Source organism: Diaphorina citri, unplaced genomic scaffold (assembly GCF_000475195.1).
Source record: "Diaphorina citri unplaced genomic scaffold, Diaci psyllid genome assembly version 1.1 scaffold170, whole genome shotgun sequence".
In the NCBI taxonomy this organism is placed as follows: Eukaryota; Metazoa; Arthropoda; class Insecta; order Hemiptera; family Psyllidae; genus Diaphorina; species Diaphorina citri.
The window spans coordinates 58,417-83,044 of record NW_007377607.1 but is presented as its reverse complement, the minus strand read 5'-3'; the positions used below and the strand labels follow the sequence as shown (position 1 = coordinate 83,044).

General features: G+C 37.0%; 1 protein-coding gene and 1 long non-coding RNA gene across 2 annotated transcripts in view; both read right to left on the bottom strand.

The window, feature by feature from the left end:
• Positions 1-4,848: 4,848 nt before the first annotated feature.
• Positions 4,849-24,628, bottom strand: part of LOC113465845 — a 36,747-nt gene continuing 16,967 nt past the window's right edge. The window contains exons 10-12 of the mRNA XM_026820724.1: positions 10,246-10,538; positions 9,509-9,667; positions 4,849-5,072 (exon numbers count right to left, since the gene is read on the bottom strand). Of these exons, the coding sequence (XP_026676525.1) occupies positions 4,849-5,072; positions 9,509-9,667; positions 10,246-10,538 (676 nt within the window). The remainder of the gene's footprint in view (positions 5,073-9,508; positions 9,668-10,245; positions 10,539-24,628) is intronic.
• Positions 7,699-8,621, bottom strand: LOC113465846. Its single transcript, XR_003390428.1, has 3 exons — positions 8,488-8,621; positions 7,916-8,351; positions 7,699-7,756 (listed from the first exon to the last, which is right to left on the bottom strand). It is a non-coding gene; the product is annotated as an uncharacterized LOC113465846 (long non-coding RNA).

Below are 24,628 nucleotides of genomic sequence, written 5' to 3'. Positions count from 1 at the left end.
AAAACAAGCATTGGATATCTTTTGGGCTTATGATGTCTTAGATAAATATATCTTCCTGTCTCAGTAGAGGTCTGATACCGAAGTCGTACAGAGGTGTTTTTTTCATATCATTTATATTCTAGTAAATTAAACAAATTTGGTATTAAAAAATAAGAAATTTTTTTCTAACCAATTTCGGTTATTTTTCTAATTTTTCTTTTTTGGAAAATAGTGACAAATAATTAAAATTTGATTAACAATTAATTTTCACAAGGAAAAAAGTGTTTGTGATAGGATTCTATAGCTGCACAACGCTCACTCAAAAATGGCCCCTGCGTGCTCGAAGTGTAACAAGTCAGTTGACTTAGGTAGAATTGATTGCTCTGTTTGTAAACAGAGTGTCCACTACCAATGTGTACCACTGGCAGACAGCACCTACTCCAGGATGTCAACTATCAGGAAAAGAAATTGGAAATGCGCCAACTGTAAAATAAATTCAAGTACACCGACATCCATGGCTATCCGGAGTATCCGGGTACTACAGAGTTTAGTTGGAAAATTTCCGCCTCGGCCGGGATTTGAAACCAGCACCTCCCACTTGGGAGTCAGTGCTCTTAACCACTCGGTCATGGAGGTACTTACCTATAGCAGCGTCTGAGCTAATATCAGAATAAATATAAAGGCACGCATTCTTCAACACGCAGAATCGCCTTTTCCAAGATCGCCCTAGAACGAACAGATGGCCGGAATGTTGAGGGTTCAGAATACGACTCGGGGGTTTCCTGATGCTGGCTTCAGATAGCCATTCGATGTTCTCCTGAAAGTCGAGAAAAAAATTATTTTTCTGGTTAATTTTTTGGAGTACCCATGGATAGGTACTGTCTAATTATAATCCAATTCAATACATTGGAAGCCAGCTTGAACCATGAAATTATCGGTTTAGGATGAAATCTGTCCTGGCAGGAATCGAACCCACGACTTGGCGCTTAGAAACGCGCTACCCTCTAATCTAACTGGGCCGAAAAGACGAGGTGCAAAAGAGGTGGTCGAAAAAAGTTTTCGAGCATACCCAGATTTGTATGAGTGCCGTAAAAATATGTATTTATGCAATGTGCAAGGCAACATTATTAGTGGAGATGTCAAACAACCAAAACATTGAGAGAAGTAGTGGAGATCCAAAACAATCAAAACATAATTATATAGGCATTATAATAATTAGTGGAGATGCCAATCAAAACATAGCCAATAGCAAGCTTAGTTAGCGTGCTAGGTCACGGGTTCGATTCCCGCCCGGGACGAACACATAAGGTTCGTTCTCGGAGCGGCGGGCTCCTATTCTATCTTAATTATCTTCGATTTCGAGACGATAAGACCTACAACTCCGTTGTTCCAGGTCCCTTTGTGATCGTTTTTTTCGGTTCTACTGTATTAGCTACTGTAGAGTCCTTGTACTTAATCAAATTTTCCATTTCCTTGTACCTTTGTACCTTCCCAAAGGGAAAAATAAATAAACAGGGTTACGTCAGTCACATTAATGCAGTTTCCAAAGCATGGGATCCGTAAATGAGGAGATTGAAATTGAAGATTGCCGTTGTCACGGGGTGCCAGCCAGCCCCGCCGAGTGAGTCGAAGGGAAGTCATTTGTAAAATTCTTGAAGTTCAAACAAATCAATTCCTTTGGTGCAGCTTTTGATCAACACCAATGAACACCTGTTTTTCATCATCGTTTATTGTAAATTGTGTCATTATTTGTAAATTGTATATAATGTGTATTAACAATACAATAAAAATTGAATTGAAAAAAATCAGAAAATCGTGAGCAGAACTAAATTCCCAATTTACCTACCCTTTTTTCTAAAATGGCCTTTTATGGGGGAGAAATTGAACTTTAAAAAAGGTAAGTTCCTTTTTAAGCCTACCGTATCCAAGTATTGAAGAGTTGAGACACCCCGATAAATACAGAATCCCGCATACCAACGTCACCATCATACAAGGGAAAATCCATTTCAAAAAACCGAGAGGAAGAAGGAGCCTTTCATGGTTGGGAAATCTTAGATCCTGGTTCAAGAAAACCTCAGAACAACTATTCAGAGCTCCTCGGGACAAACAAGAAGTATTAAACATGATTGTCAACGTTCTATGCATAGTACAAGAAGGAGAAGACTAAAATAATTGTTCTTCTCACACACAGCAAACAATTATGATGACGCTTGTTTAATTTCAGACCGTAGCCATATCAGCGCCATCGAAAGCCACCACCCCAAGGAAAGAAAGATCACCGGATAGCACCATCCAGCCTAGTAAACCCATCAGCAAACCTCAAACCACAGTGCCTAAATTTTCAGTTACCTTGCCCAGCGACGAGCCCAAGAAGATTCGAGTGAAGAAACATTACCTGTCGAGGTAAGATTAAGGCTTAGACCCACTTGTCATTCGAATAAAAATCGTGTCGTGAAACACTCTCATTTAAGTTACATTGCCTACAAGGACATTCGGAAAAAATCAGATGAAACACACGATAAGTGGGAAGGGGCCTTTGGGTAGGAAAAGTAGGAGGTTTTTAAGAAAGAAAATGCGGTAAAGGTCTGGTCCATTTTCCCGTTGTTTTTTTAAAAAAAAAAAAAAAAAATGAAATTACTTGTTCGTATTTCGACTTTAACGTAGAGGTATCACGTACGACTCTAATGATAAATGGAGCTTAACCACATACACAAAAAAAAACTCAAAGGCTTAGGTGTAGAAGCAAACAGCCCTAAAGAATGTTTTTTTTTTTCAACAAAATACTCTTTATTTATTTGCAACCTCGTAGAAGAATCTAGTGGAGGTTAAAGCAACCTTGTCGTTATGTTGGACTTGGACCCAACTCCTCAATAAATTGTCCTCACAAGGCTGAATGCACCTGGAAATAGCTGGCCAGCTGGAGATGTGTCCATAAGGTCAAACGTTGTTACCATTCCTAGTTCCTAACCATTCTTAGTTTCGTCAATTTCATTGGAATAGTGGGAAATCCTAGGTTATTTAGAAAAGTGGGAATTTTGCTGAGAATTCTCTCTTTTTCAGGACCAAACGGCGAAGTAACAATGAAGAGAGGCGTCGTTCGTTTATGAGAATTTCTTGCCTACTAGGGTTGTGGATCGGATTTTGTACCCGTGCATACAGATCATCCCTGGGGAATAAGAAATACGTATTAGAGGTACAAATGGTCCATTGTATACAAAGACTGTTCCATTATGCTAATTCCTAGTACACACCAGCAACACTGTAACCAGAAACATTGTTTCTCACCCAATCCAGAAGTGTTTTTGCAAATCTCCAGCAAGAATATATGCCTGGAGTTCGGGGTCCACTCAGCCTCGTGAGGACAATTGAGAAGCTACTTTAGTGATCAGTGCCGGCATTACCAGAGTAAAAAGATTATTGATAGATGGAAATTGATTGCAAAGGAAGCACTTAGTAATGCTGTGACATACACAAAAATTAATGCTGTGACATCCACAAAAAATTGATTTTTTTTACTCGTACATCCATGGCTATCCGGAGTATCCGGGTACTACAGAGTTTAGTTGGAAAATTTCCGCCTCGGCCGGGATTTGAAACCAGCACCTCCCAGTTGGGAGTCAGTGCTTTTAACCACTCGGTCACGGAGGTAGTATACGGCGAGGGGGAATTCTAAATTATACTTAATCCCAGTCCGATGAAATTTGGGTCCAAAGACACTTTTGTCTAAAACAAGACAACTGCCTTTACTACTATAAGACTGAATCCGTGAGTACATACTCTTATTGGAATTTAAAAGTACCTGGTTCTCTTTTTATAGCTACTAAGTGCTAAGGTATTTAATGAGGGTGGTGTTATCCTCCATTCAGCAGCTAGCTACCCGCCTTCTCCCATTAACCTCACCCTGCCTGAGTGGGGCTGAGAAAATCCAGCAGTACCCATCCGGATATCAATCACGTGAACATTGCTTAACTTTAACGATTCATAAAGAATGGTGCATTCGCCGATGGCTACAACTGATAAAAGTAGTTTAGTAAATTGTAGAACTCACTGAAAAATGGACCCCCAGGAATTCTTTTTATAAAAGTGTAATTTAATTTTAAAAATATTGAACCAAATACATAAGACCTTGTTTAGACTGCGGGAGTAAAAGGACTTTTTAGTCTTATTCGAGCAGGATAAACAAGGTATATTCTATTCTATTCCCGAAATCTCCTAGTCCAGTACTGCAAAGACTGAGCCCTAGCATTTTGAAAAGCCCTGACACTGTCAAGCATAAAAAGGTAAAATATAACCTCTGTCATGAATAAAACGGTCGGGACCACAATCTTTGGTTCAAGTTGAACTCTTGGAGATGGCAATCTATCTGATTGGTTGATTTCAAACTTTTGATTCGGTCAGATTGCTTAATCCAAGAGTTAAACCAAGTTTTTAACTCTGATTGTGGTCCGGCAATTAGTCCACTGGGGCCCCCTAATGGGGTGGGATTTACTTTTGTAGGTAGAACCAAAGTTCAAATTGACTTGAAAAAGTCTACAAAGGTAGTGTCCCATACGAAGTATAGCAAACAGTAAAAAAATAGTTGTATCACATATTTCGGCCATCGGCTAACCTCAGTGGTGTAATGGTTAACAGTCACGAGGTTGGCTTTCGGATCTGGAGGTTGTTGGTTCGAGTTCGAGTCAAAAATTGAAAATTCCCTTTTCATACTTCCGACATGGTTGGTGGTTTGAGTCCAAGTCAAGACATACAATTTATCTAGGTGTATTAATTGGGGCATTTGTGACAAGCATTTGAGTATGCTTGATGCAAATAAAATTCCTCCTCTACTGGCTTGAGGAGTAAGTTTCTTTGAGGTGTAGGTTTGAAGCTTTACACATACTCACCTCCTTTGGTGATCTCCAGGACTTCGTTATGACTACTATTAGCCACGTAGATATTGTTAATCCTCATGATAATGTCTCCTACTTCCAGGCCAGAATTCTCAGCCGGCATATTGGGCTCAATGGCAGTCACCACCGTAGGATAGTCACCAAATATTCGAAACCCAAAGCTACCCGATGGCGTTTTCTTCACGGTCACGATTTTGTCGCTGTCTGAAAATGGAATGTAGTCGATTAGATACAAGATACAACGTCTAGGACATTACAGTCACTAGAGTTCACTAGACATAAAAATAAAATAGAAACACTCAAGACTCTTGAATGAGAATCGGGTAGTTTGAGTTTTTGATACGAAACGTGTCAGGAGATTTTTCAGAGAAACATTAAAAAAAGACTGGATGTAGGCGTGATTAATATTAACTAACCTTATTTTTACTGCCAACATAGGACAGAAAAGTACCTTTACCTACCTTTTTCTCTTCTCTCGAGGATATAAAGAAATAAGGTTTCCTAATCCGCAGTTATCATGTGCTGTTGAATCTTTCAGATATGTGAGGGCCAGAAGTGGGACTCCGTCTATCTCCGTCGTTAACCTCACCCAGTAGCATAAACACCTAGGTATTGTTAAGTAGTAAAGAAAATGTTGACTACGTTTACATATAAATATTTTTCTACACATTAAAAAATCAACTGACATCAATTTTTTAAATATCACATAATTACTTCATTTGATTAATTAAAAAAATTAGTAAGTAGTTGCATAATTTCATGTTATTGTGATCGTTTAGGGCCGTTTTTATACAAGAACCAAACAATCTACTACTTAAAACATATATACCTATAGCTACTATATTATGCCTATATATTATTCGGACAGAGTGTTACTTACGGCTGGATTACAAGAGACCGGTACTCGGTAGACAGTCCAGCTGAAAGCTTGTCAACTAGCAGGGGTGAATTGGTAACCAGTTGAATGGCACACATACCCCTATGGTTAGTTTACTTGTTAGTCTAGCTAACTGGCGCTGTCATTAGCCTCATGTAAACATGACTGGCGTCCAGTAACATTTCAGTGGAAAAGTCGGTCTACTGCACTGGCTTGAAGAACCAGCCTCAGTGTTGTAGTAATTAACGCGTTGGACTTCGGATCTGGAGGTTGGTGGTTTATGTACTCGCCAACCCCCATCAGATCCATAGGAAGAAAATTTTGTACCTTATGAGGTAGAAAAAATGTACCTCAGCTCCGGCTCTACACATAGTGATTATAATTTGGACTATTGGAGTAAGGAAAACTATGTGGTTATTTATAGCTATAATAGAAATTTTAATTGTGTGAAGCATAAATGCTTATCACAAATGTCGTTCCTCGCTTAATACACTACGCTAAATTGTATGCCTTGACTTGGACTCGAACCACCAACCTCCAGATCCAAAGTCCACCACGCTACACCACTGAGGTTGGTTTTTGTAGCTATAATATAAGTCAAGAAATCCTTCTCGTTGATAAGTTCAGCTTAGTCGAGCTGAAAATGAGCGGAGAATATACAGGTACTTGCACATAATACAATATAGACAAATTTGAAATAAATATTTACTATGCCCAGAGCCACAATTAAAATTTAAACTCGGTTTAAGTTTAACTCTTGGATTAAGTAATCTGATTGGTTGTTTTCAAAATTTTCAGCCAATCAGGTTGCTTAATCCAAGGTCTAAACTTAAACCGAGTTAAACTTTGATTTTGACCCTGGCCATGATTTTTTTTTTTTTATTTAACTAATTAATTGCCGGGACTTTAAATTGAGTTTAAAACGTGGCTTTACTAAACAATGGTTAAAAAGCTTTAAATCGACCAATTAGATTTCCTCATCAACGTGTTTTGGCACTAAAAACTGACCATCGAAATTTTGACCCGATTACATTACTTTCCTTCCTATAGGATAAGGAAAGTAAAAATTAAGACTAGACAAGTTGAAATAGGTAAACAAAAAGTCGTTGGGTTCAATAGAGATTCTGTGAAAAACAAAATGAGTTCCTATTAAAAGTTAATGAGTAACATTCAACACCTAGGTAACATGGAACATCAAGTATATGGCAGTGAAATAGTATTCTAAAACATTTAATATAAATGATAGCTACAGGATAACAACATTGAACATTTATAATAAACACCTAGGTATTGTTAAGTAGTAAAGAAAATGTTGACTACGTTTACATATAAATATTTTTCTACACATTAAAAAATCAACTGATATCAATTTTTTAAATATCACATAATTACTTCATTTGATTAATTAAAAAAAATAGTAAGTAGTTGCATAATTTCATGTTATTGTGATCATTTAGGGCCGTTTTTATACGAAAGTAGGTGTTTTGTTTCAATTAATTAAATAATGGATCTAAAAAGATATTGGTCAGTAAGGTGGCTAAATATTTGATAGATTTCCGTCATATGAATGGGTAGGACATAGGACTTGGGAGTATCGGGCTAGGGTTACGTTGGACACGAAATCACGCTATGAGACGCAACGCGAAACCGCATTAGATCTAACGTACCTACTTGAATATTTCGCGCGAATTTGCGTCTTGTGATTTCATATCCACAGCGACCCTAGTAGCTGTGGATACCAGTAACAAAGTCGTATATGTATGTGGGTGACATACAGATTATGCCGCTAATAAGCAACCATTACATTTACAGGAACTGAAGCAAATGTAAACGTGGCATCTTTTCAAGGTGCGTATTCACCAAACATCTTTCCACAGCAGCAACAGCTATGTAGCTTGAAATATGATTTTGACAAACATTTTGTGAGTTCTCGCGGAAATCTTAAATGGGAAACTCAGTGTATTTTAATTTATAGGCCGGGCAGTGCTTCGAACTCTTGACGTTCGCGCACCTCCCGGCACGGTGGATTTTGTAAACGAACCAGAAGATTTAACATCTAGGTAACAAAGATTTTTCAGTTGATGGTTAACTTTTACCAATCAGATGATTCTTTACATAAATTCTTAGGTTAAAGTGACTAGAACAAGAACAGGTCATATAATTCGCGCACCTCCCGGCACGGTGGATTTTGTAAACGAACCAGAAGATTTAACATCTAGGTAACAAAGATTTTTCAGTTGATGGTTAACTGTTACCAATCAGCTGATTCTTTACATAAATTCTTAGGTTAAAGTGACTAGAACAAGAACAGAAGACAAGTTATATTCATATGACTGGAACCAGAATCTGAGTGTAACTCTTGAAGCAATCTGATTAGCTGACTTAATTTTTAAGCCCATCAGATTGCCTAATGGAAGAGTCAAAGTTAAATCAAATTTAACCTCAGATTGTGCCCCCGGCCATTAAAATTCTTCGAGACAATAGTTAAAAATCCGAGAAAGGTATGTACATAGATCTGATATAAAATACAGAACCTTGATAAATATCCCGTTTATCATACAAGCCTGATCCATCGGCCTAGAGAATATTCCATTTCTGCCATCCATCTGAAACCATAAAACCTTCTGTTACACTCTGACTTCGAAGGGCAATAAATGACATGCGTGTGAAAGGAATGATGCGATGTTAACAGCTAACTAACTATACTTCTCCATTCCTCTAAACCAAAATTCCCTCACTTACCTTTTCTTATCCATATCCGAGTCTGCATGAAAGTAGAAATGCTTCAGATTGGCAATGATATCTTCTGGGTAGATCTCGAATGAGAATTTCTTGCCTACTAGGGTTGTGGATCGGATTTTGTACCCGTGCATACAGATCATCCCTGGGGAATAAGAAATACGTATTAGTGGTACAAATGGTCCATTGTATACAAAGACTGTTCCATTATGCTAACTCCTAGTACACACCAGCAACACTGCAACCAGAAACATTGTTTCTCACCCAATCCAGAAGTGTTTTTGCAAAACTCCAGCAAGAATCTATGCCTGGAGTTCGGGGTGCACTCAGCCTCGTGAGGACAATTGAGTAGCTACTTTAGTGATCAGTGGCGGCATTACCAGTGTAAAAAGATTATTGATAGATGGAATTTGATTGCAAAGGAAGCACTTAGTAATGCTGTGACTTCCACAAAAAGTAATGCTGTGACATCCACAAAAAGTTGATTTTCTTATACGAAAGTAGGTGTTTTGTTTCAATTAATTAAATAATGGATCTAAAAAGATATTGGTCAGTAAGGTGGCTAAATATTTGATAGAATTCGTAGACTACCGATTTTGTCGCTGTCTGAAAATGGAATGTAGTCGATTAGATACAAGATACAACGTCTAGGACATTACAGTCACTAGAGTTCACTAGACGTAAAAATAAAATAGAAACACTCGAGACTCTTGAATGAGAATTGGGCAGTTTGAGTTTTTGATACGAAACGTGTCAGGAGATTTTTTAGAGAAACATTAAAAAAAGACTGGATGTAGGCGTGATTAATATTAACTAACCTTATTTTTACTGCCTTTACCTACCTTTTTCTCTTCTCTCGAGGATATAAAGAAATAAGGTTTCCTAATCCGCAGTTATTATGTGCTGTTGAATCTTTCAGATATGTGAGGGCCAGAAGTGGGACTCCGTCTATCTCCGTCGTTAACCTCGCCCAGTAGTTACCAGTTACCATGCATTCAAGAGTGTATTACAGTATTATTATTACCTAGAGTCTTGGAAGCTTTCCTATGCAATGCCTCCACATAGGATTTCCTATGAATCATTCGTCTGGTCCTCTCCTCATAATCTCGCTTGAAATTGAGCTCGGAGTTTGTGATTGAGGTACTTAGGTTACTGAGCAAACTTGGAGAATCGATACCGCCTTCTGAAATGTCAATCCGTATTCAATTTTCACAAAAGGGTTAATTATTCAAATCAAATCGTGAATTCTTTGTGGTAAAGCAGAGCCTTTTCACAAAATTTGTGGATATCACAGAATTATTAAGCGCCCTTTGCAATCAATTTCCAAATTTTCATACATCAATAATATTTTTACACTGCGGCATTACTCCACTGCGTAAGGTCGCGGGTTTGATTCCCGCCCGGGGCAAATTTTTTCCTAAACAAATTGATAAGGTTCGCTCTAGGAATGGTTGGCTATCTCATATTCTGTACTTCTCTTTTTGATTTCGGGACAATAAGACCATAGTAGTGTGGTGGTCCTACGATTGGGAGTACTGTGGTGGTCCTACGATTGGATGGTTTTTCAAACCAGTATTTTTCTTAAAAATAAACTTTCAGTCTTTACAAAATAATATCACGAACATCACGATGTTTTCCTCTACACAAAATTCCACAGTAGTTCAACTGTATCCCTCTATGAAACCTCTTTGAGCCAGCCTAGTTAGCTTGGAAGGTAGCGCGTCTGCCTTGTAAGAGCTAGGCCGCGGGTTCGATTCCCACCTGGGGGCAGGCTTGGATCTACCAGGATCTCACCCTCGGACCTTGTCTTCTGAAGGATTCGCTTTCGACCGCGCCTGACAATCTCCGCTGAAGGATTCGGTTTGAAGTCAATCATGATCTCTTTGCTCTCAGGGGCGGCAGGACAATGGGACGGACTTTCCAGGCGGTTGTAGGAAGTGCTGGATTGGTCGCTGGTGTGGCTGTAGGTTTTGGAACTGGTGCTGGTGGCGTAGCTGGTCTTGGGACTGTAGACAAGGATGGGCTTGGTAGGACAGGGAGCATAGTGGGGGGACCTGAAACAGAAGGGTGTGATTTGGGATCGTTGAGAAACTTTCAGTAAATATCTTTAGAACGTAAATTAAATTTGATTGAATTCATTATTTTAATACAGACCTTTGGGGGGAATAGAATTATTATTATGCCTTAAAGTTAAAATTAAATAAAGAAAACCTAATTGAGCAGAATAAAAGAATATAAATATGTATACCTAGAGTCAATATTATTTAAAGTTTGAGGTGGGTAGATATAAACCTTTGAACTCGTTAAACTAGTCAAGCTCGGATGAGTTATTCATGAACAGGAAAGATATTTTCAGAACTCAAAGAAGAAATAAATTGAAACGGGTAAGATGGATAAAAAAAGGGAAGAGAATAGATACTAAAATCTTACTAACTGCCAAGAGACTAGCAAATAATGACACTTGAGTCAAAAGTTTAAATGTCGTCTAACGGCGCCTGTTTCTAAGAACCCTTTGGTAAAATTGCTCTTAAATGATGATTTCAGAGAATATTAAAATTAAAGAAGAAATCCTTCACCAAAGTAAGGCACACTGGTACACAGCTTTCTCACGTAAATAACACCTAAGAGGCACTGAGTAATACTACCTAAAAATAATTTACCTGAAAACTGTAGGTATCAAATCGAAAATTTCGCTGTAAAAATAGGGAAAAGGCGGATGAAAAATAAAACAAGGATCCTACTTTGTTCTAAATACATACAAATATTCAAAGTCCGGGAGAAGATTTTTTTTTTGTCGTCCCAGGAGAAATTATAAGACTTCCACTTCCCCTCTTAAAGCATTCAGTCAGCATTCAAAACATTTTACTGAGTTGGTGCAAAGTCACCCGGGCAGGTGCAAAGTCACCTCAGATGACGGTATGTTAAAACTGGAGTTGGGTTAAATCTATTTTTTCATTTGTATAGTCGCCTGTAATTTCAAATGTGTATACAATGCGCCACACTATCAAAAATTAATTACAAACTTGGATTACTTGGGTCAAAAATTGGTGTAATTTTAAGTTACGTAGGTAGGTAGGTATGTACCTGTTAGAATTATTTATCATAAAAGTGTTTGTTTAATAAATGAAACAGGGTCAAACTATTTTCTTTGAAAATAAAACGATTTAAACGTGATGAAATGAAATAATCGCCAAATCCGCGAACATAATCGCGAAATCACATAGGTACGATATGTACATAGGTACGATAGGTGATATCCTTCTTTTATTATTACGATAGTAATAAAAAGGTATAAGGGACGGACTATTGTATTCGCTTCGGTGTCGTCTGTCTGTCACTCTGTCAGTCTGTCCCCATAGAAGGACTTATCCAAACCTAGTCGATCTATATATCAAATTAAAGGTCTTTTTACCAGGATCACAAAAATGGTGGTGCAAATTTTGTCCAGAGAATCATAAAGCAAAAAAAAAAAAACTGGTTTTTGGGGGATTTTTTTTCACATTTTCTCACACAAATGAGCTCTGATCTCGATATTTGTCGCGACGACCTATAAACTCAAAGCGAGAAAGTTTTAGATAACACATCAGTCGTTATTTTAAGACCGGTTTTAGCGTCATCTGTGTTAAGCTACGCCAAGCAAGGCCAATAAGTGGATGGGTGACTTAAACATTATATTGGTAGTTACATATTAGGAAACATTAAAAGGAAGTCTTGATTTTAAATCATTACATGAAAGTAAAATCGAAAAATCAAATCAAGAATAATAATAAACTGAATATTAAACATTTTAGGTAGGTACATAGGTACTGATTTTCTCTAATCGCGATCGAATAAACTACGGGCTAAAAATTCCCGGAGGGACGGGCCCAGCTTGTTATTTGATACATGAATATCAAGATAGCTGTAAAGTCATTGGTCAGATCGGTATTTATAAGGACGTACTTCATACAAAAAGCAATCAGCAATTTGACCACCGATCATTTTGTCAGACAGTATCTCGCTTAGTGAGAGTAATCGACCTAATGATGAAATGGTTAAGATAAGTGATAAGTAGTCTCATTACAATTTAGATCAAAACTTTCATATTGTCCCTCAAGGAACAACAGAGCTTGATATTCAACAGTTGATCAAGTTGTATTTTTTTTTTTTATTAAACGTGATGAAATGAAACTCGACTGAATTTTCCATTTCCACTCAATCCTTGTAATCTGTCTGACAATACTTTACCCGGGTTCGAAATATTGTTTTCAACATTGTTACACAACAGTGATTGTATTTCTTTTATTTTTAAACTATAAATACACAATACTTGCATTGTTATTGTTGAATGAAAAATATAAAATCCTGCAGTACAGCTACAAAATAGAAATGTTCAAATTATATTCTTGTCTTTTGTTTCATCTTTGTCATTGAATATCGAGAGAAAGAGAGAGCGAGAGAGAGAGAGAAGGAGGGAGAGAGAGAGAGATAACGTAATTATTGTTTTGAATCCTGCGAGTCTCTTCTATTCAGTTAAGTAGAATTTTATCTCTCGAAAAAGAAATTAATAAAAAGGAGGAGGAGGAGGAGGAGGAGGAGAAGAAGAAGAAGAAGAAGAAGGAGGAGGATACAGTCTTCTAAGATTCTTTAGAAAGTAGACTATTTTGAAGAAGTCTTCAAGTCTAGGCTTGTGAGATAAAAATGCTCTGTTGCTCTGATACATGAATCCAAGTGAAGAGGTATGAGTAGAACAGACAGTGAGATTTAGGAGTTAAGTAACGTTACACCTGGCTAGTAATTGGATGAGTGACCTCTGAGATAGGACGTGCTTCTGACTATTTCGGGGATACACTTAGCCTCGTACTGGTTATAATCCCATGGGAAAGCTGACAGAATAGTCCGAGATGACCTTAAAGGGCTGTCTCAACTGAACACATTTATGTCATTTATGCATCAGATACCTCTGCTGATAATATTCATGTCTGAAGTTTCTTTTCGATTTTTACAACCACAGAGTTTTTCATTTTTAATTACCTATGCTCTATACTCGTATGTTGTAGAAAATAATATAATTATGATGCCTAGTTCATAATGTTTTTTACTTGTTTTTAGCCCGTCCTTCCTTTATTATTACGATAGTATTCGCTTCGGTGTCGTCTGTCTGTCAGTCAGCTGGCTTTTTCCTATCCTGTCTTCCTTCTCTCTTCGATTTCGGGACGATAAGACCATAGCAGTTACAGTTCCCTCTGTCAAACATCTAAAAAAAAAAAAAAGACTTAACTGAACCTTAATCTCACTTTGAGGACCCCATGCTAAATGGAGCAGACTATAGGAGAGGACAACACCTGGATGTCCTGACCACAATAACTGGACACTCGACTTATACCTCATTTACCCTACTTCTAACTCTACCTTCCCCTCTTATCCTTATTTACCCTACTTCCCCTAACTTCCCCCACTTATTCCTATTTACCCTACTTCTAACTCTACCTTCCCCTCTTATCCTTATTTACCCTACTTCCCCTAACTTACCCCACTTATTCCTATTTACCCTACTTCTAACTCTACCTTCCCCTCTTATCCTTATTTACCCTACTTCCCCTAACTTACCCCACTTATTCCTATTTACCCTACTTCTAACTCTACCTTCCCCTCTTATCCTTATTTACCCTACTTCCCCTAACTTACCCCACTTATTCCTATTTACCCTACTTCTAACTCTACCTTCCCCTCTTATCCTTATTTACCCTACTTCCCCTAACTTACCCCACTTATTCCTATTTACCCTACTTCTAACTCTACCTTCCCCTCTTATCCTTATTTACCCTACTTCCCCTAACTTACCCCACTTATTCCTATTTCAATCGCGTTTTTGAACATATTTGTAAATAAAATCCTCTTCCTCTCTCACTCCTCCTCCTCCTTCTTCTTCTTCTTCTTCTTCTTTTTCTTTATTTAAAATGGCTGGAGTCTCCTTAAAGGAGCTCTTCCATCCAACCACGGGTAAACATAATTATGAAAATTGTAATCTTGAATTAAGAAATATTTAATGAAAAGACACGTGTAACCCCAATTCATTGTATGTATTTCACGAATTAAAAGTTTTAGCGAGTGTTTAGGGTTTTTATTACTCGTATAATCATTTTGAATTCTTTGTAAGCTGGAGAAGCCTCTTCACAACTTTTGTGGGTATCACAGCATTACGGAATAGAAGTTCCTGTTATATGCAGTTTAAATGTTCCAAGTTCCAACCTGATCTACATAATTATAGTTTTCAAACATTGAAAGGCTCGTGGCATACAAGTATACCTAAACATATGCTCAACTTTGCAAAACATTTGGAAAAAAAAGTCACTACAATTTACCATACATGCTCGAAAATAATAATGCACGACTCTCTCTCTCTCTCTCCTTAGAGAAGCAAAGCAAAATAATTTAAAGTTCTATAATGAAACAGAACATGGGAGAACTTTTTAGTAAACAAAGAAGACAGGTAACTGGAGAAGAAAGAGAAGGGAGACATAAAGAAAAGAGGAGATAGGATGAAGAGGAATATGAAGGAGAAGAGGAAAAGACTGGTGAAGAGAAAAGGCGAATAAGGAATAAGAATCAGGAAGAAAAGGAAACTAAGAAGAACGGCTAACTGGAGGATAAGGAAGAAGAGGAGGAGTAGGAATAGTACTAGGAGAAGGTCAGGAAGGAGAGGGAGAAAGAGAAGAGAAGAAGAAACAGGAAGGAGAGAAAAAAGGAATAATGAGAAGGAAGAATAGGAGGAAGTGAAGGCAAAGGATGAAAAAGAAGAGAGGGAGAAATAGTAGGAGGAGAAAAGAGAATGAAGTTCTCCTTTTCTTCCCCTCATTCTCTCTCCCCTCCTAATCCTTCTCAGTAATGAGGAAGAAAATGAGCAATAGAAGGAAGAGGGGGAGGAGGAAAAGAAGAAGAAGGATTAGAAAGAGAAGGAGAAGGAAGGAAAAGGAAGAGGTTGGGTTCTATAATATTTAAACCAAAGAAGGAGGAGCACTCAGGTCCGAGAGTATAATATGTAAATTTGTACTTTCATAAACTCTAGCAAAAGCGGAAAATACAGTCCACCCCTAGTCAAAGTAACCTACATACCTACATTTTTACTGGTACCTATATAAAAGGTCTTTTTTTATCAAAATAAACCTTACGAGTTCACTCGCAGACCTGTGACCTGCTCCTGTAAACAACGTCATACTTAATGCCCACCTACTTCCCAAGTATACGTCAATGCAATTCTTATAATGGCCATACAATGTTTTCCTAAAAATTCCTAAGGTTTTTCTTTTTATAGGTTGCAGGTAGCTCATTTTCTTTTTATAGGTTGCAGGTAGCTCACCCGCCGAGCAGCGGCCATAACTTTATCTCCAGAACCTCCCCCCAAATGAAATCAGCCCTGAGAGCTTACAAATAATACAGACGGTGTGTCGCAGATGTTAAGTTTGTTTTTCCGGGGGCAGGCAGGTATATAGGTAGGGGTACCTATACCTATAATAGGTAGAAGAAAAAGCCCTACATCATGTCTACAGTTCTGCACTAATATAACGCAAGGGAGAAACAATTGTTTTTTTTTTATGTAATTAAAGAAAATATTTTCAGAAAATTAGATTTTAGAGGAAAAATTAAAGAACTAGAAACTGGTGCGGGCCAATTTAATAAATTAGAAATTAAAAAAAAAAATAGAAAGTTTTGTTCCTTTCCAGAAGAGAACTTAACATAAATTTCCAAACGAAGAACGGAGGAAAAAAAACTCTCTCTAGGAATGTAAATTTCAACTTTGAATTAATTTATGGAAAAAAGTGCGAAAAAAATAAGGATGAAAAAAGTAAAAAAGGGAAAAGAAAGCAGAAGTGAGAGAAAACGGAAGGAAAAGTGGAATAGAGCGATTGAAAAGTCAAATGGGGTGCAGAGGTCTAGTATAGGGAGAAGAGAGAAGGAGGGAGAACAAGGCGTATCCCGGGAAAATCCTATTCTTAACTTTGACTCTCTGCGAAAGACATTCGTGGAGGATGTGATGTGCTGTTGCTGTGCTGGAGATCTGCATCGCTTAATCTGATCGGGACTTGAGGAAGCATAGAGTCAGCAGGGGTATAGTTATACTGGTGGGGGGATGGGGTGAATTCATTGAAAAAATTGGGCTCAAAATTCAAAGATATTTTTCTTTGTAATATGAAGTGCCGCGAAGAGACCATGACTGTGAATCACAGTAGGTACTGTGGTCCATGGTGCATGGTTTTTGTTTCCAAAGACCCAAATTTGTACAGAGTTGAGGGTATTCTTAATGAATTTGCATTTTACATTTCGCACTGAAGAGAAATAACTAGAAAGTAGGTGTTACGTAAATTCATAGGTATGTATATTGTATACCTATAAAATTTCAATAGAACCTAACCAATTGAATTGGTTCAATCCCGTTTGAAACATACGAGTAACTCAGCCAATAAAGAAAACCGAGTAGGTACAAACGAACCCCAATTCAATTCAATATAAAACCTACCCCAATCCCAGTCCATAAGAAAGCCAACTCGGTCCATAAACAAAACAACCCAGTCCTCATACTGGCAGTGTCGGGAGTCGAAATACAATTTTCTGTTTCCCATCGAAGGAAAAAAAGGTGCTAACTCAATTTCTGAACGAGATTACCCCAGACATTTCTCCTCGTTTGGAAATTGTGAAATGTCCAAAACTTTTCCCCGAGTTGTTACAGTATAAAATGTGAAGGAACAGAAAATAATCACAAAACTTTTTATGAAGAAGGAAGAAATAAAAAATAAAAAAAACAGCAAGAAACAAATCTGAAATAAATGTGCTGACTGGGGTAAGGGGCGGGGTTTAGTTTTGGTTGAGTGCTGATCAAGCAGCAAACACTTTTGATAAGCTTCGTTATAAGGGTGACATTGTGGGGGTGCGAGTCACAAGTTTGACATGATTGAAATGGACACAGGATTGACAGGAAACAGAAATGTAAGTGCTAGACTGCTAGATAATTATGAGTGCACCAATTATATAGCGGAGTTAGAGCAGATGACTGACGACAAAAGTTGTGCTGTAAAAAATAAGGTAGGTGGTAGGTTAAAATATTAAAGTATGGTTATGTTAACTGATTAGTAACAAGTGGTTTTCATAGGTGGTGACATTGCACCATGGTGCAATCTCACCCCAGAAATACGAGGAAATGACATTATGTCAGATTAAGGCAAATTACTTGATTTTAGTTGAAGATAGCACTATAAAACCTTTTTAAACAGCTTGCAGACTAAATTTAGAAGTTAATCATATATTTACACTTAGCCTATCACACCATGGGACTGCTGCAGCTTTGAAATTTTCCGGAGCTTTTTCACACTGCTTTCAAGGGGTCCTGCTTCAACGACTGATAACTCTAAAATGAAAGTAAACATAACCTCAAAGTGCTCATATGTTTTTTCACAAAGATATCAGCTATTTTATCATATTTTTAAATATTTTTTTACTTCCTCCAGAAGCATTCAGTCAGCATTCAAAACATTTTACTGAGTTGGTGCAAAGTCACCCGGGCAGGTGCAAAGTCACCTCAGATGACGGTATGTTAAAACTGGAGTTGGGTTAAATCTATTTTTTCATTTGTATAGTCGCCTGTAATTTCAAATGTGTATACAATGCGCCACACTATCAAAAATTAATTACAAACTTGGATTACTTGGGTCAAAAATTGGTGTAATTTTAAGTTACGTAGGTAGGTAGGTATGTACCTGTTAGAATTATTTATCATAAAAGTGTTTGTTTAATAAATGAAACAGGGTCAAACTATTTTCTTTGAAAATAAAACGATTTAAACGTGATGAAATGAAACTCGACTGAATTTTCCATTTCCACTCAATCCTTGTAATCTGTCTGACAATACTTTACCCGGGTTCGAAATATTGTTTTCAACATTGTTACACAACAGTGATTGTATTTCTTTTATTTTTAAACTATAAATACACAATACTTGCATTGTTATTGTTGAATGAAAAATATAAAATCCTGCAGTACAGCTACAAAATAGAAATGTTCAAATTATATTCTTGTCTTTTGTTTCATCTTTGTCATTGAATATCGAGAGAAAGAGAGAGCGAGAGAGAGAGAGAAGGAGGGAGAGAGAGAGAGATAACGTAATTATTGTTTTGAATCCTGCGAGTCTCTTCTATTCAGTTAAGTAGAATTTTATCTCTCGAAAAAGAAATTAATAAAAAGGAGGAGGAGGAGGAGGAGGAGGAGAAGAAGAAGAAGAAGAAGAAGGAGGAGGATACAGTCTTCTAAGATTCTTTAGAAAGTAGACTATTTTGAAGAAGTCTTCAAGTCTAGGCTTGTGAGATAAAAATGCTCTGTTGCTCTGATACATGAATCCAAGTGAAGAGGTATGAGTAGAACAGACAGTGAGATTTAGGAGTTAAGTAACGTTACACCTGGCTAGTAATTGGATGAGTGACCTCTGAGATAGGACGTGCTTCTGACTATTTCGGGGATACACTTAGCCTCGTACTGGTTATAATCCCATGGGAAAGCTGACAGAATAGTCCGAGATGACCTTAAAGGGCTGTCTCAACTGAACACATTATTTATGTCATTTATGCATCAGATACCTCTGCTGATAATATTCATGTCTATGAAGTTTCTTTTCGATTTTTACAACCACAGAGTTTTTCATTTTTAATTACCTAGACTCTATACTCGTATGTTGTAGAAAATAATATAATTATGATGCCTAGTTCATAATGTTTTTTTACTTGTTTTTAGCCCGTCCTTCCTTTATTATTGCGATAGTAATAACAAAAGGTATAGTGGACGGGCTATTGTATTCGCTTCGGTGTCGTCTGTCTGTCAGTCAGTCTGTCTGTCCCCATAGAAGGACTTATCCAAATCTGATCATAAGTGCCTAATGTTTTAATCTAAGCAATCTAAACTTAAGGTGTGGTGAGGTACCTTTTGTATTACTATAATGTTAAAAGTTAACATTCAAGTAGGTATTTGCCTACCTATCACCGCTTCATAATCCCTAAATCAAGTTATGACTATTAAAATATAGGATAAAGAAAGTAAAATGGATTTCACCTTCAAATTTCAGATCAAAGACCTTCACAAGCTTCATGACCTCCCCGACATGTCATCACCCACATACTTGAAGAGAAAGCCATTGTGTGCTGTAGATGAAAATATTCGCTGTTTGTATTCAGCTTGAGATATTTCTGTATCGCCGGGAGCCAGGAAAATTAATCAGCGAGCTGCCGAGCTGTGAAATGTCAGGGAGTACAATGTAAAAACTTTCACTTCCAATTCTCGACTGTCAAAATGTGCTCCTTGGATTTTCTCTGTCCTTGTCTGACAGGTTTGTAATTGTCAACACGATAAGGAGAGAGAATAGGAATTTGAGAACAGAGGGTGATTGGGGACAGAGATTGTAATGGGATAACATAGGGGTAAAAGAGAACAGAGTGGAAATTCGGGACAATGTGGGCTAATAGAGTTCCTTACCCAATAATAATCCCCATGATAAAGTTCCATCAACAAACTTGTCAGATATCAACATTCTCACAATCTTTCAACACTGGAGACATCTCAATCTCCCAGTGGGAGGACCACAGGTTCGAAACCCTACATTTTGATTTTCAAAAATAAATTACTGTTTCGTTTTATCTGAATTTTAGCATTTTGTACACACATAGTAGGTACCTATAACTACCTACCAATAGAATGTTGTACAGGTTCAACGTAGGTACCCTCAATTATTTCTCACTTTCGTTTTAAGAAAAGTTACCATAGACCTGAAGAGAGAAAACCCATCACATCAATACAGGTTAGTCTTCCAAATAATTATATTTTGTGTAAAGGTATTTAATTTATTTTTATCTTTTTCAATTGGAAAAGAGATAGAGAAAGAGAGGGAGAGAGGGAGAGAGAGAGAGGGAAAGATAGAGATAAATAAAACACATGCACCTGATCACATGGACATCAGATTTCCTCAGGGTAATAATGAATAATAAACATTAAACATCAACATAATAATAATTACCTATCTGATGATGGAAATAATTAACATCCTGTTGATTTATTTATGCTATGCCTAATATGTATACATATATAACCATTTATCTATGTACCTATGATGTATAACAATTTATTTGTCTATGTGCCTATGCATAACTATTTATTTATCTATGTACCCATGTATACCTATTAATTTATCTATGTAGGTAAGCAGTCTGGTCGGCACGGGATTCACATATCCCTAATATGCCATCGGAGTGAGTGAGTGTATGTAGGTAATATTTATTTTCCTCTCCTCTTTACTCTCTAATGACCGACCCCTGTTCCTCTACAGTCTACAGAGTATACACTATACATTCTGCAACCTACACCTTTGCGATCTGTTTTCAAAGCAAAGAGGATAATATAGATGAGACAGGGAGAGAGAGAGGAATTAAGGTGAAATAGGAAGAGGATGGTATAGGAGACGAATGAGAGATGAGAGAACAGACTGGGGGAGTAAAAAGAGAGTCTGTGAGAGAGGAGAATACATAGAGAGAGAGGAGAATAGAGCAAGGACACAGATACATAGAGAGGGAGACAGAGATAAAGAAAGAAAGAGATAGATGAGAGATATAAAGGGATTACAAAACAATAGTGGAAAAGACATGGTCATATGGTAAATACACAGAACATTATTATAGTAGTTACATAAACATAACATATGTAGATAGATATGTAGCCAAATATGTACATAGATGAATAGATATCAGAACAGCAGTGGTCATTGTAACAACAGCATAAATACCACTGTAGCGGTATACTAGAGGAGAGAAAGAAAGAGATAGATGAGAGATAAAGGGATTACAAAACAATAGTGGAAAAGACATGGTCATATGGTAAATACACAGAACATTATTATAGTAGCTACATAAACATAACATATGTAGATAGATATGTAGTCAAATATGTACATAGATAAATAGATATCAGAACAGCAGTGGTCATTGTAACAATAGCATAACTACCACTGTAGCGCTATACTAGAGGAAACTATTTACTATTAGTATTCAAACTATTTAATGGCATACACAAATCGCTAACAGCTTTAATGTTCTTTTTATGGGCGCTTTTCGTTACTCTTTATTAATTTTATATGTTTTTGGAATGGTTTTCCTAGTTAAAAGCTTGCACATGTAATTTACTTTTATAATCTGACCTCTCTACCTTGTTGTATGTGTATATCAGGTACAATAATACATTATATTACAATAGAGGATATCAAGGCATTTGCAGCAATGCCAGCTTAAGTAGTCTTCTGCAGATTATGACGATGGGTCAGCTCCCTGGTTAAGTGGTCACTGCGCTCGTCTTGCACGCGGGAGACCCGGGTTCGATTCCCGGCGGGGTCAAGAAATTTGTATCATGCAAGATTCCGTGGGCTGTTGCGGGGCCCACTCAGCCTCGTGAGGGAAATGAGTAGCTATGACATATAAATGCGCATAGCGACCGGTGCCAGCATGGTAGGTAAATATTGGATTTTAAGATAATTGACATATTGGGAAAATCCTACAATGCTGCAGTGAGCACCAAAGTTGTGACATAATAACACAAAGAAACTGCATTCACATTTTTTAGCCCGTCCTTCTTAATGAATAATAAACATTAAACATCAACATAATAATAATTACCTATCTGATGATGGAAATAATTAACATCCTGTTGATTTATTTATGCCATACCTATGTTTACATATATTTATAACCATTTATCTTTGTACCTATAATGTATAACAATTTATTTGTCTATGTGCCTATGCATAACTATTTATTTATCTATGTACCTATGTAGGTAACTATTTATTTTCCTCTCCTCTCTTACACTCTGATGACCGACCCCTGTTCCTCTACAGAGTATACATTCTGCAACCTACACCTTTGCGATCTGTTTTCAAAGCAAAGAGGATAATATAGATGAGAGAGGGAGAGAGAGGAATTAAGGTGAAATAGGAATAGAATGGTATAGGAGACGAATGAGAGATGAGAGAACAGACTGGGGGAGAACAGAGGGTGATTGGGGACAGAGATTGTAATGGGATAACATAGGGGTAAAAGAGAACAGAGTGGAAATTCGGGACAATGTGGGCTAATAGAGTTCCTTACCCAATAATAATCCCCATGATAAAGTTCCATCAACAAACTTGTCAGATATCAACATTCTCACAATCTTTCAACACTGGAGACATCTCAATCTCCCAGTGGGAGGACCACAGGTTCGAAACCCTACATTTTGATTTTCAAAAATAAATTACTGTTTCGTTTTATCTGAATTTTAGCATTTTGTACACACATAGTAGGTACCTATAACTACCTACCAATAGAATGTTGTACAGGTTCAACGTAGGTACCCTCAATTATTTCTCACTTTCGTTTTAAGAAAAGTTACCATAGACCTGAAGAGAGAAAACCCATCACATCAATACAGGTTAGTCTTCCAAATAATTATATTTTGTGTAAAGGTATTTAATTTATTTTTATCTTTTTCAATTGGAAAAGAGATAGAGAAAGAGAGGGAGAGAGGGAGAGAGAGAGAGGGAAAGATAGAGATAAATAAAACACATGCACCTGATCACATGGACATCAGATTTCCTCAGGGTAATAATGAATAATGGACGAATGATGTGCAATGTGAAATAAAAATACATTCCTTGAAAAACCGTGCTGTAAAATCATGCCATTCACAACATATGAGTAAATATCTCCTAGAATTGATTCCATGGTCCTATTGACTCAATTAAATATATAGTGGTCAAGGCGCTCGCCTGGTAAACAGGAGGGCGTGGGTTCAATCCCAGCCGAGGTATGGAATTTTATCCTCACTTAAAACACTCCTCGCGGGTTCCAAAAATAGCCCCGGGGCCGCAACAGGGGCACCCCGGTAATTTCGAATCCTCATAAAATAATTAGAACTTGGGAATTGAATAGGGGAAGGTATTAGGACTTTCTGACAACCCTGTTTTAATTGAGAGATTGGGACTATTAGGGGAAGATAGGGCTAACTGACACCCCTGTTCAAATCAAGAGAATTATCTGTCGCTATTCTGTCGCTATTCTGCACTGCATCTCTAAGATATTTATGTTCCAAACTCTTAAGTCTTTCAAGTAAAAGTCAGAGTTCGTCCTATGCGGGCAGTATAAATAAGCACTATTATTAAAGTTTTTCAAGTAAAAGTCAGAGTTTCTCTGGAAAGTTTCATTAAATAAAAATAAATGACTTCAAAAATTATCTGAAATGAACAGATTTCGAATAGAATAGGTTAAGACTCGTAGGTATTAAGTAATAGGTACCTACTTTACATTATTCCATCATAAAAAATAAGAGATTAATTTGATTTCGCTCTAGAAAAATAGGTAAGAGAGTCTGGAAAGCTTCATTAAATAAAAATAAATGACTTCAAAAATTATCTGAAATGAACAGATTTCGAATAGATAAGAAGTAGAAATAGGTCAATACTCGTAGGTATTATAGGTACTTTACATTATTCCATCATAAAAAATAAGAGATGAAATTGATTTCGCTCTAGAAAAATAGGTAACAGAAAATACAGAATGGAACAAAAGCTGTTTATTCTTCATTCTAATACTCTTATTGAATTTATAGCTTCTTACATTTAATTATTATTTACAAGTACCTACCTAGGTAGTAGAAAGATACCTACTCTTATACTTTAGTACCTTTAACTTATTTTTCACTATTAAAAACACAATAGGTTGAATAATATTAAAGAAACATTAATATCGAAATGAAATTCCTACTAATATCCAGTAGGTAACAGCTTTAGACAGGGATGTATAGGGGGTGAGGATTGGTGTACTCTTTTATATCAGGATAGATAGGTAGGTAGGAGGGAGGTAGGTAAAAACACAATAGGTTGAATAATATTAAAGAAACATTAATATCGAAATGAAATACCTACTAATATCGAGTAGGTAACAGCTTTAGACAGGGATGTATAGGGGGTGAGTATTGGTGTACTCTTTTATATCAGGATAGGGAGGTAGGTATATTAGGTACCTACTCCTATCATTCGACGTAATCTTCTTACATAGCGCTTTCTCTTCAATACCTTTAGCAGTTAGTGATTTCCACAGTGACGTTA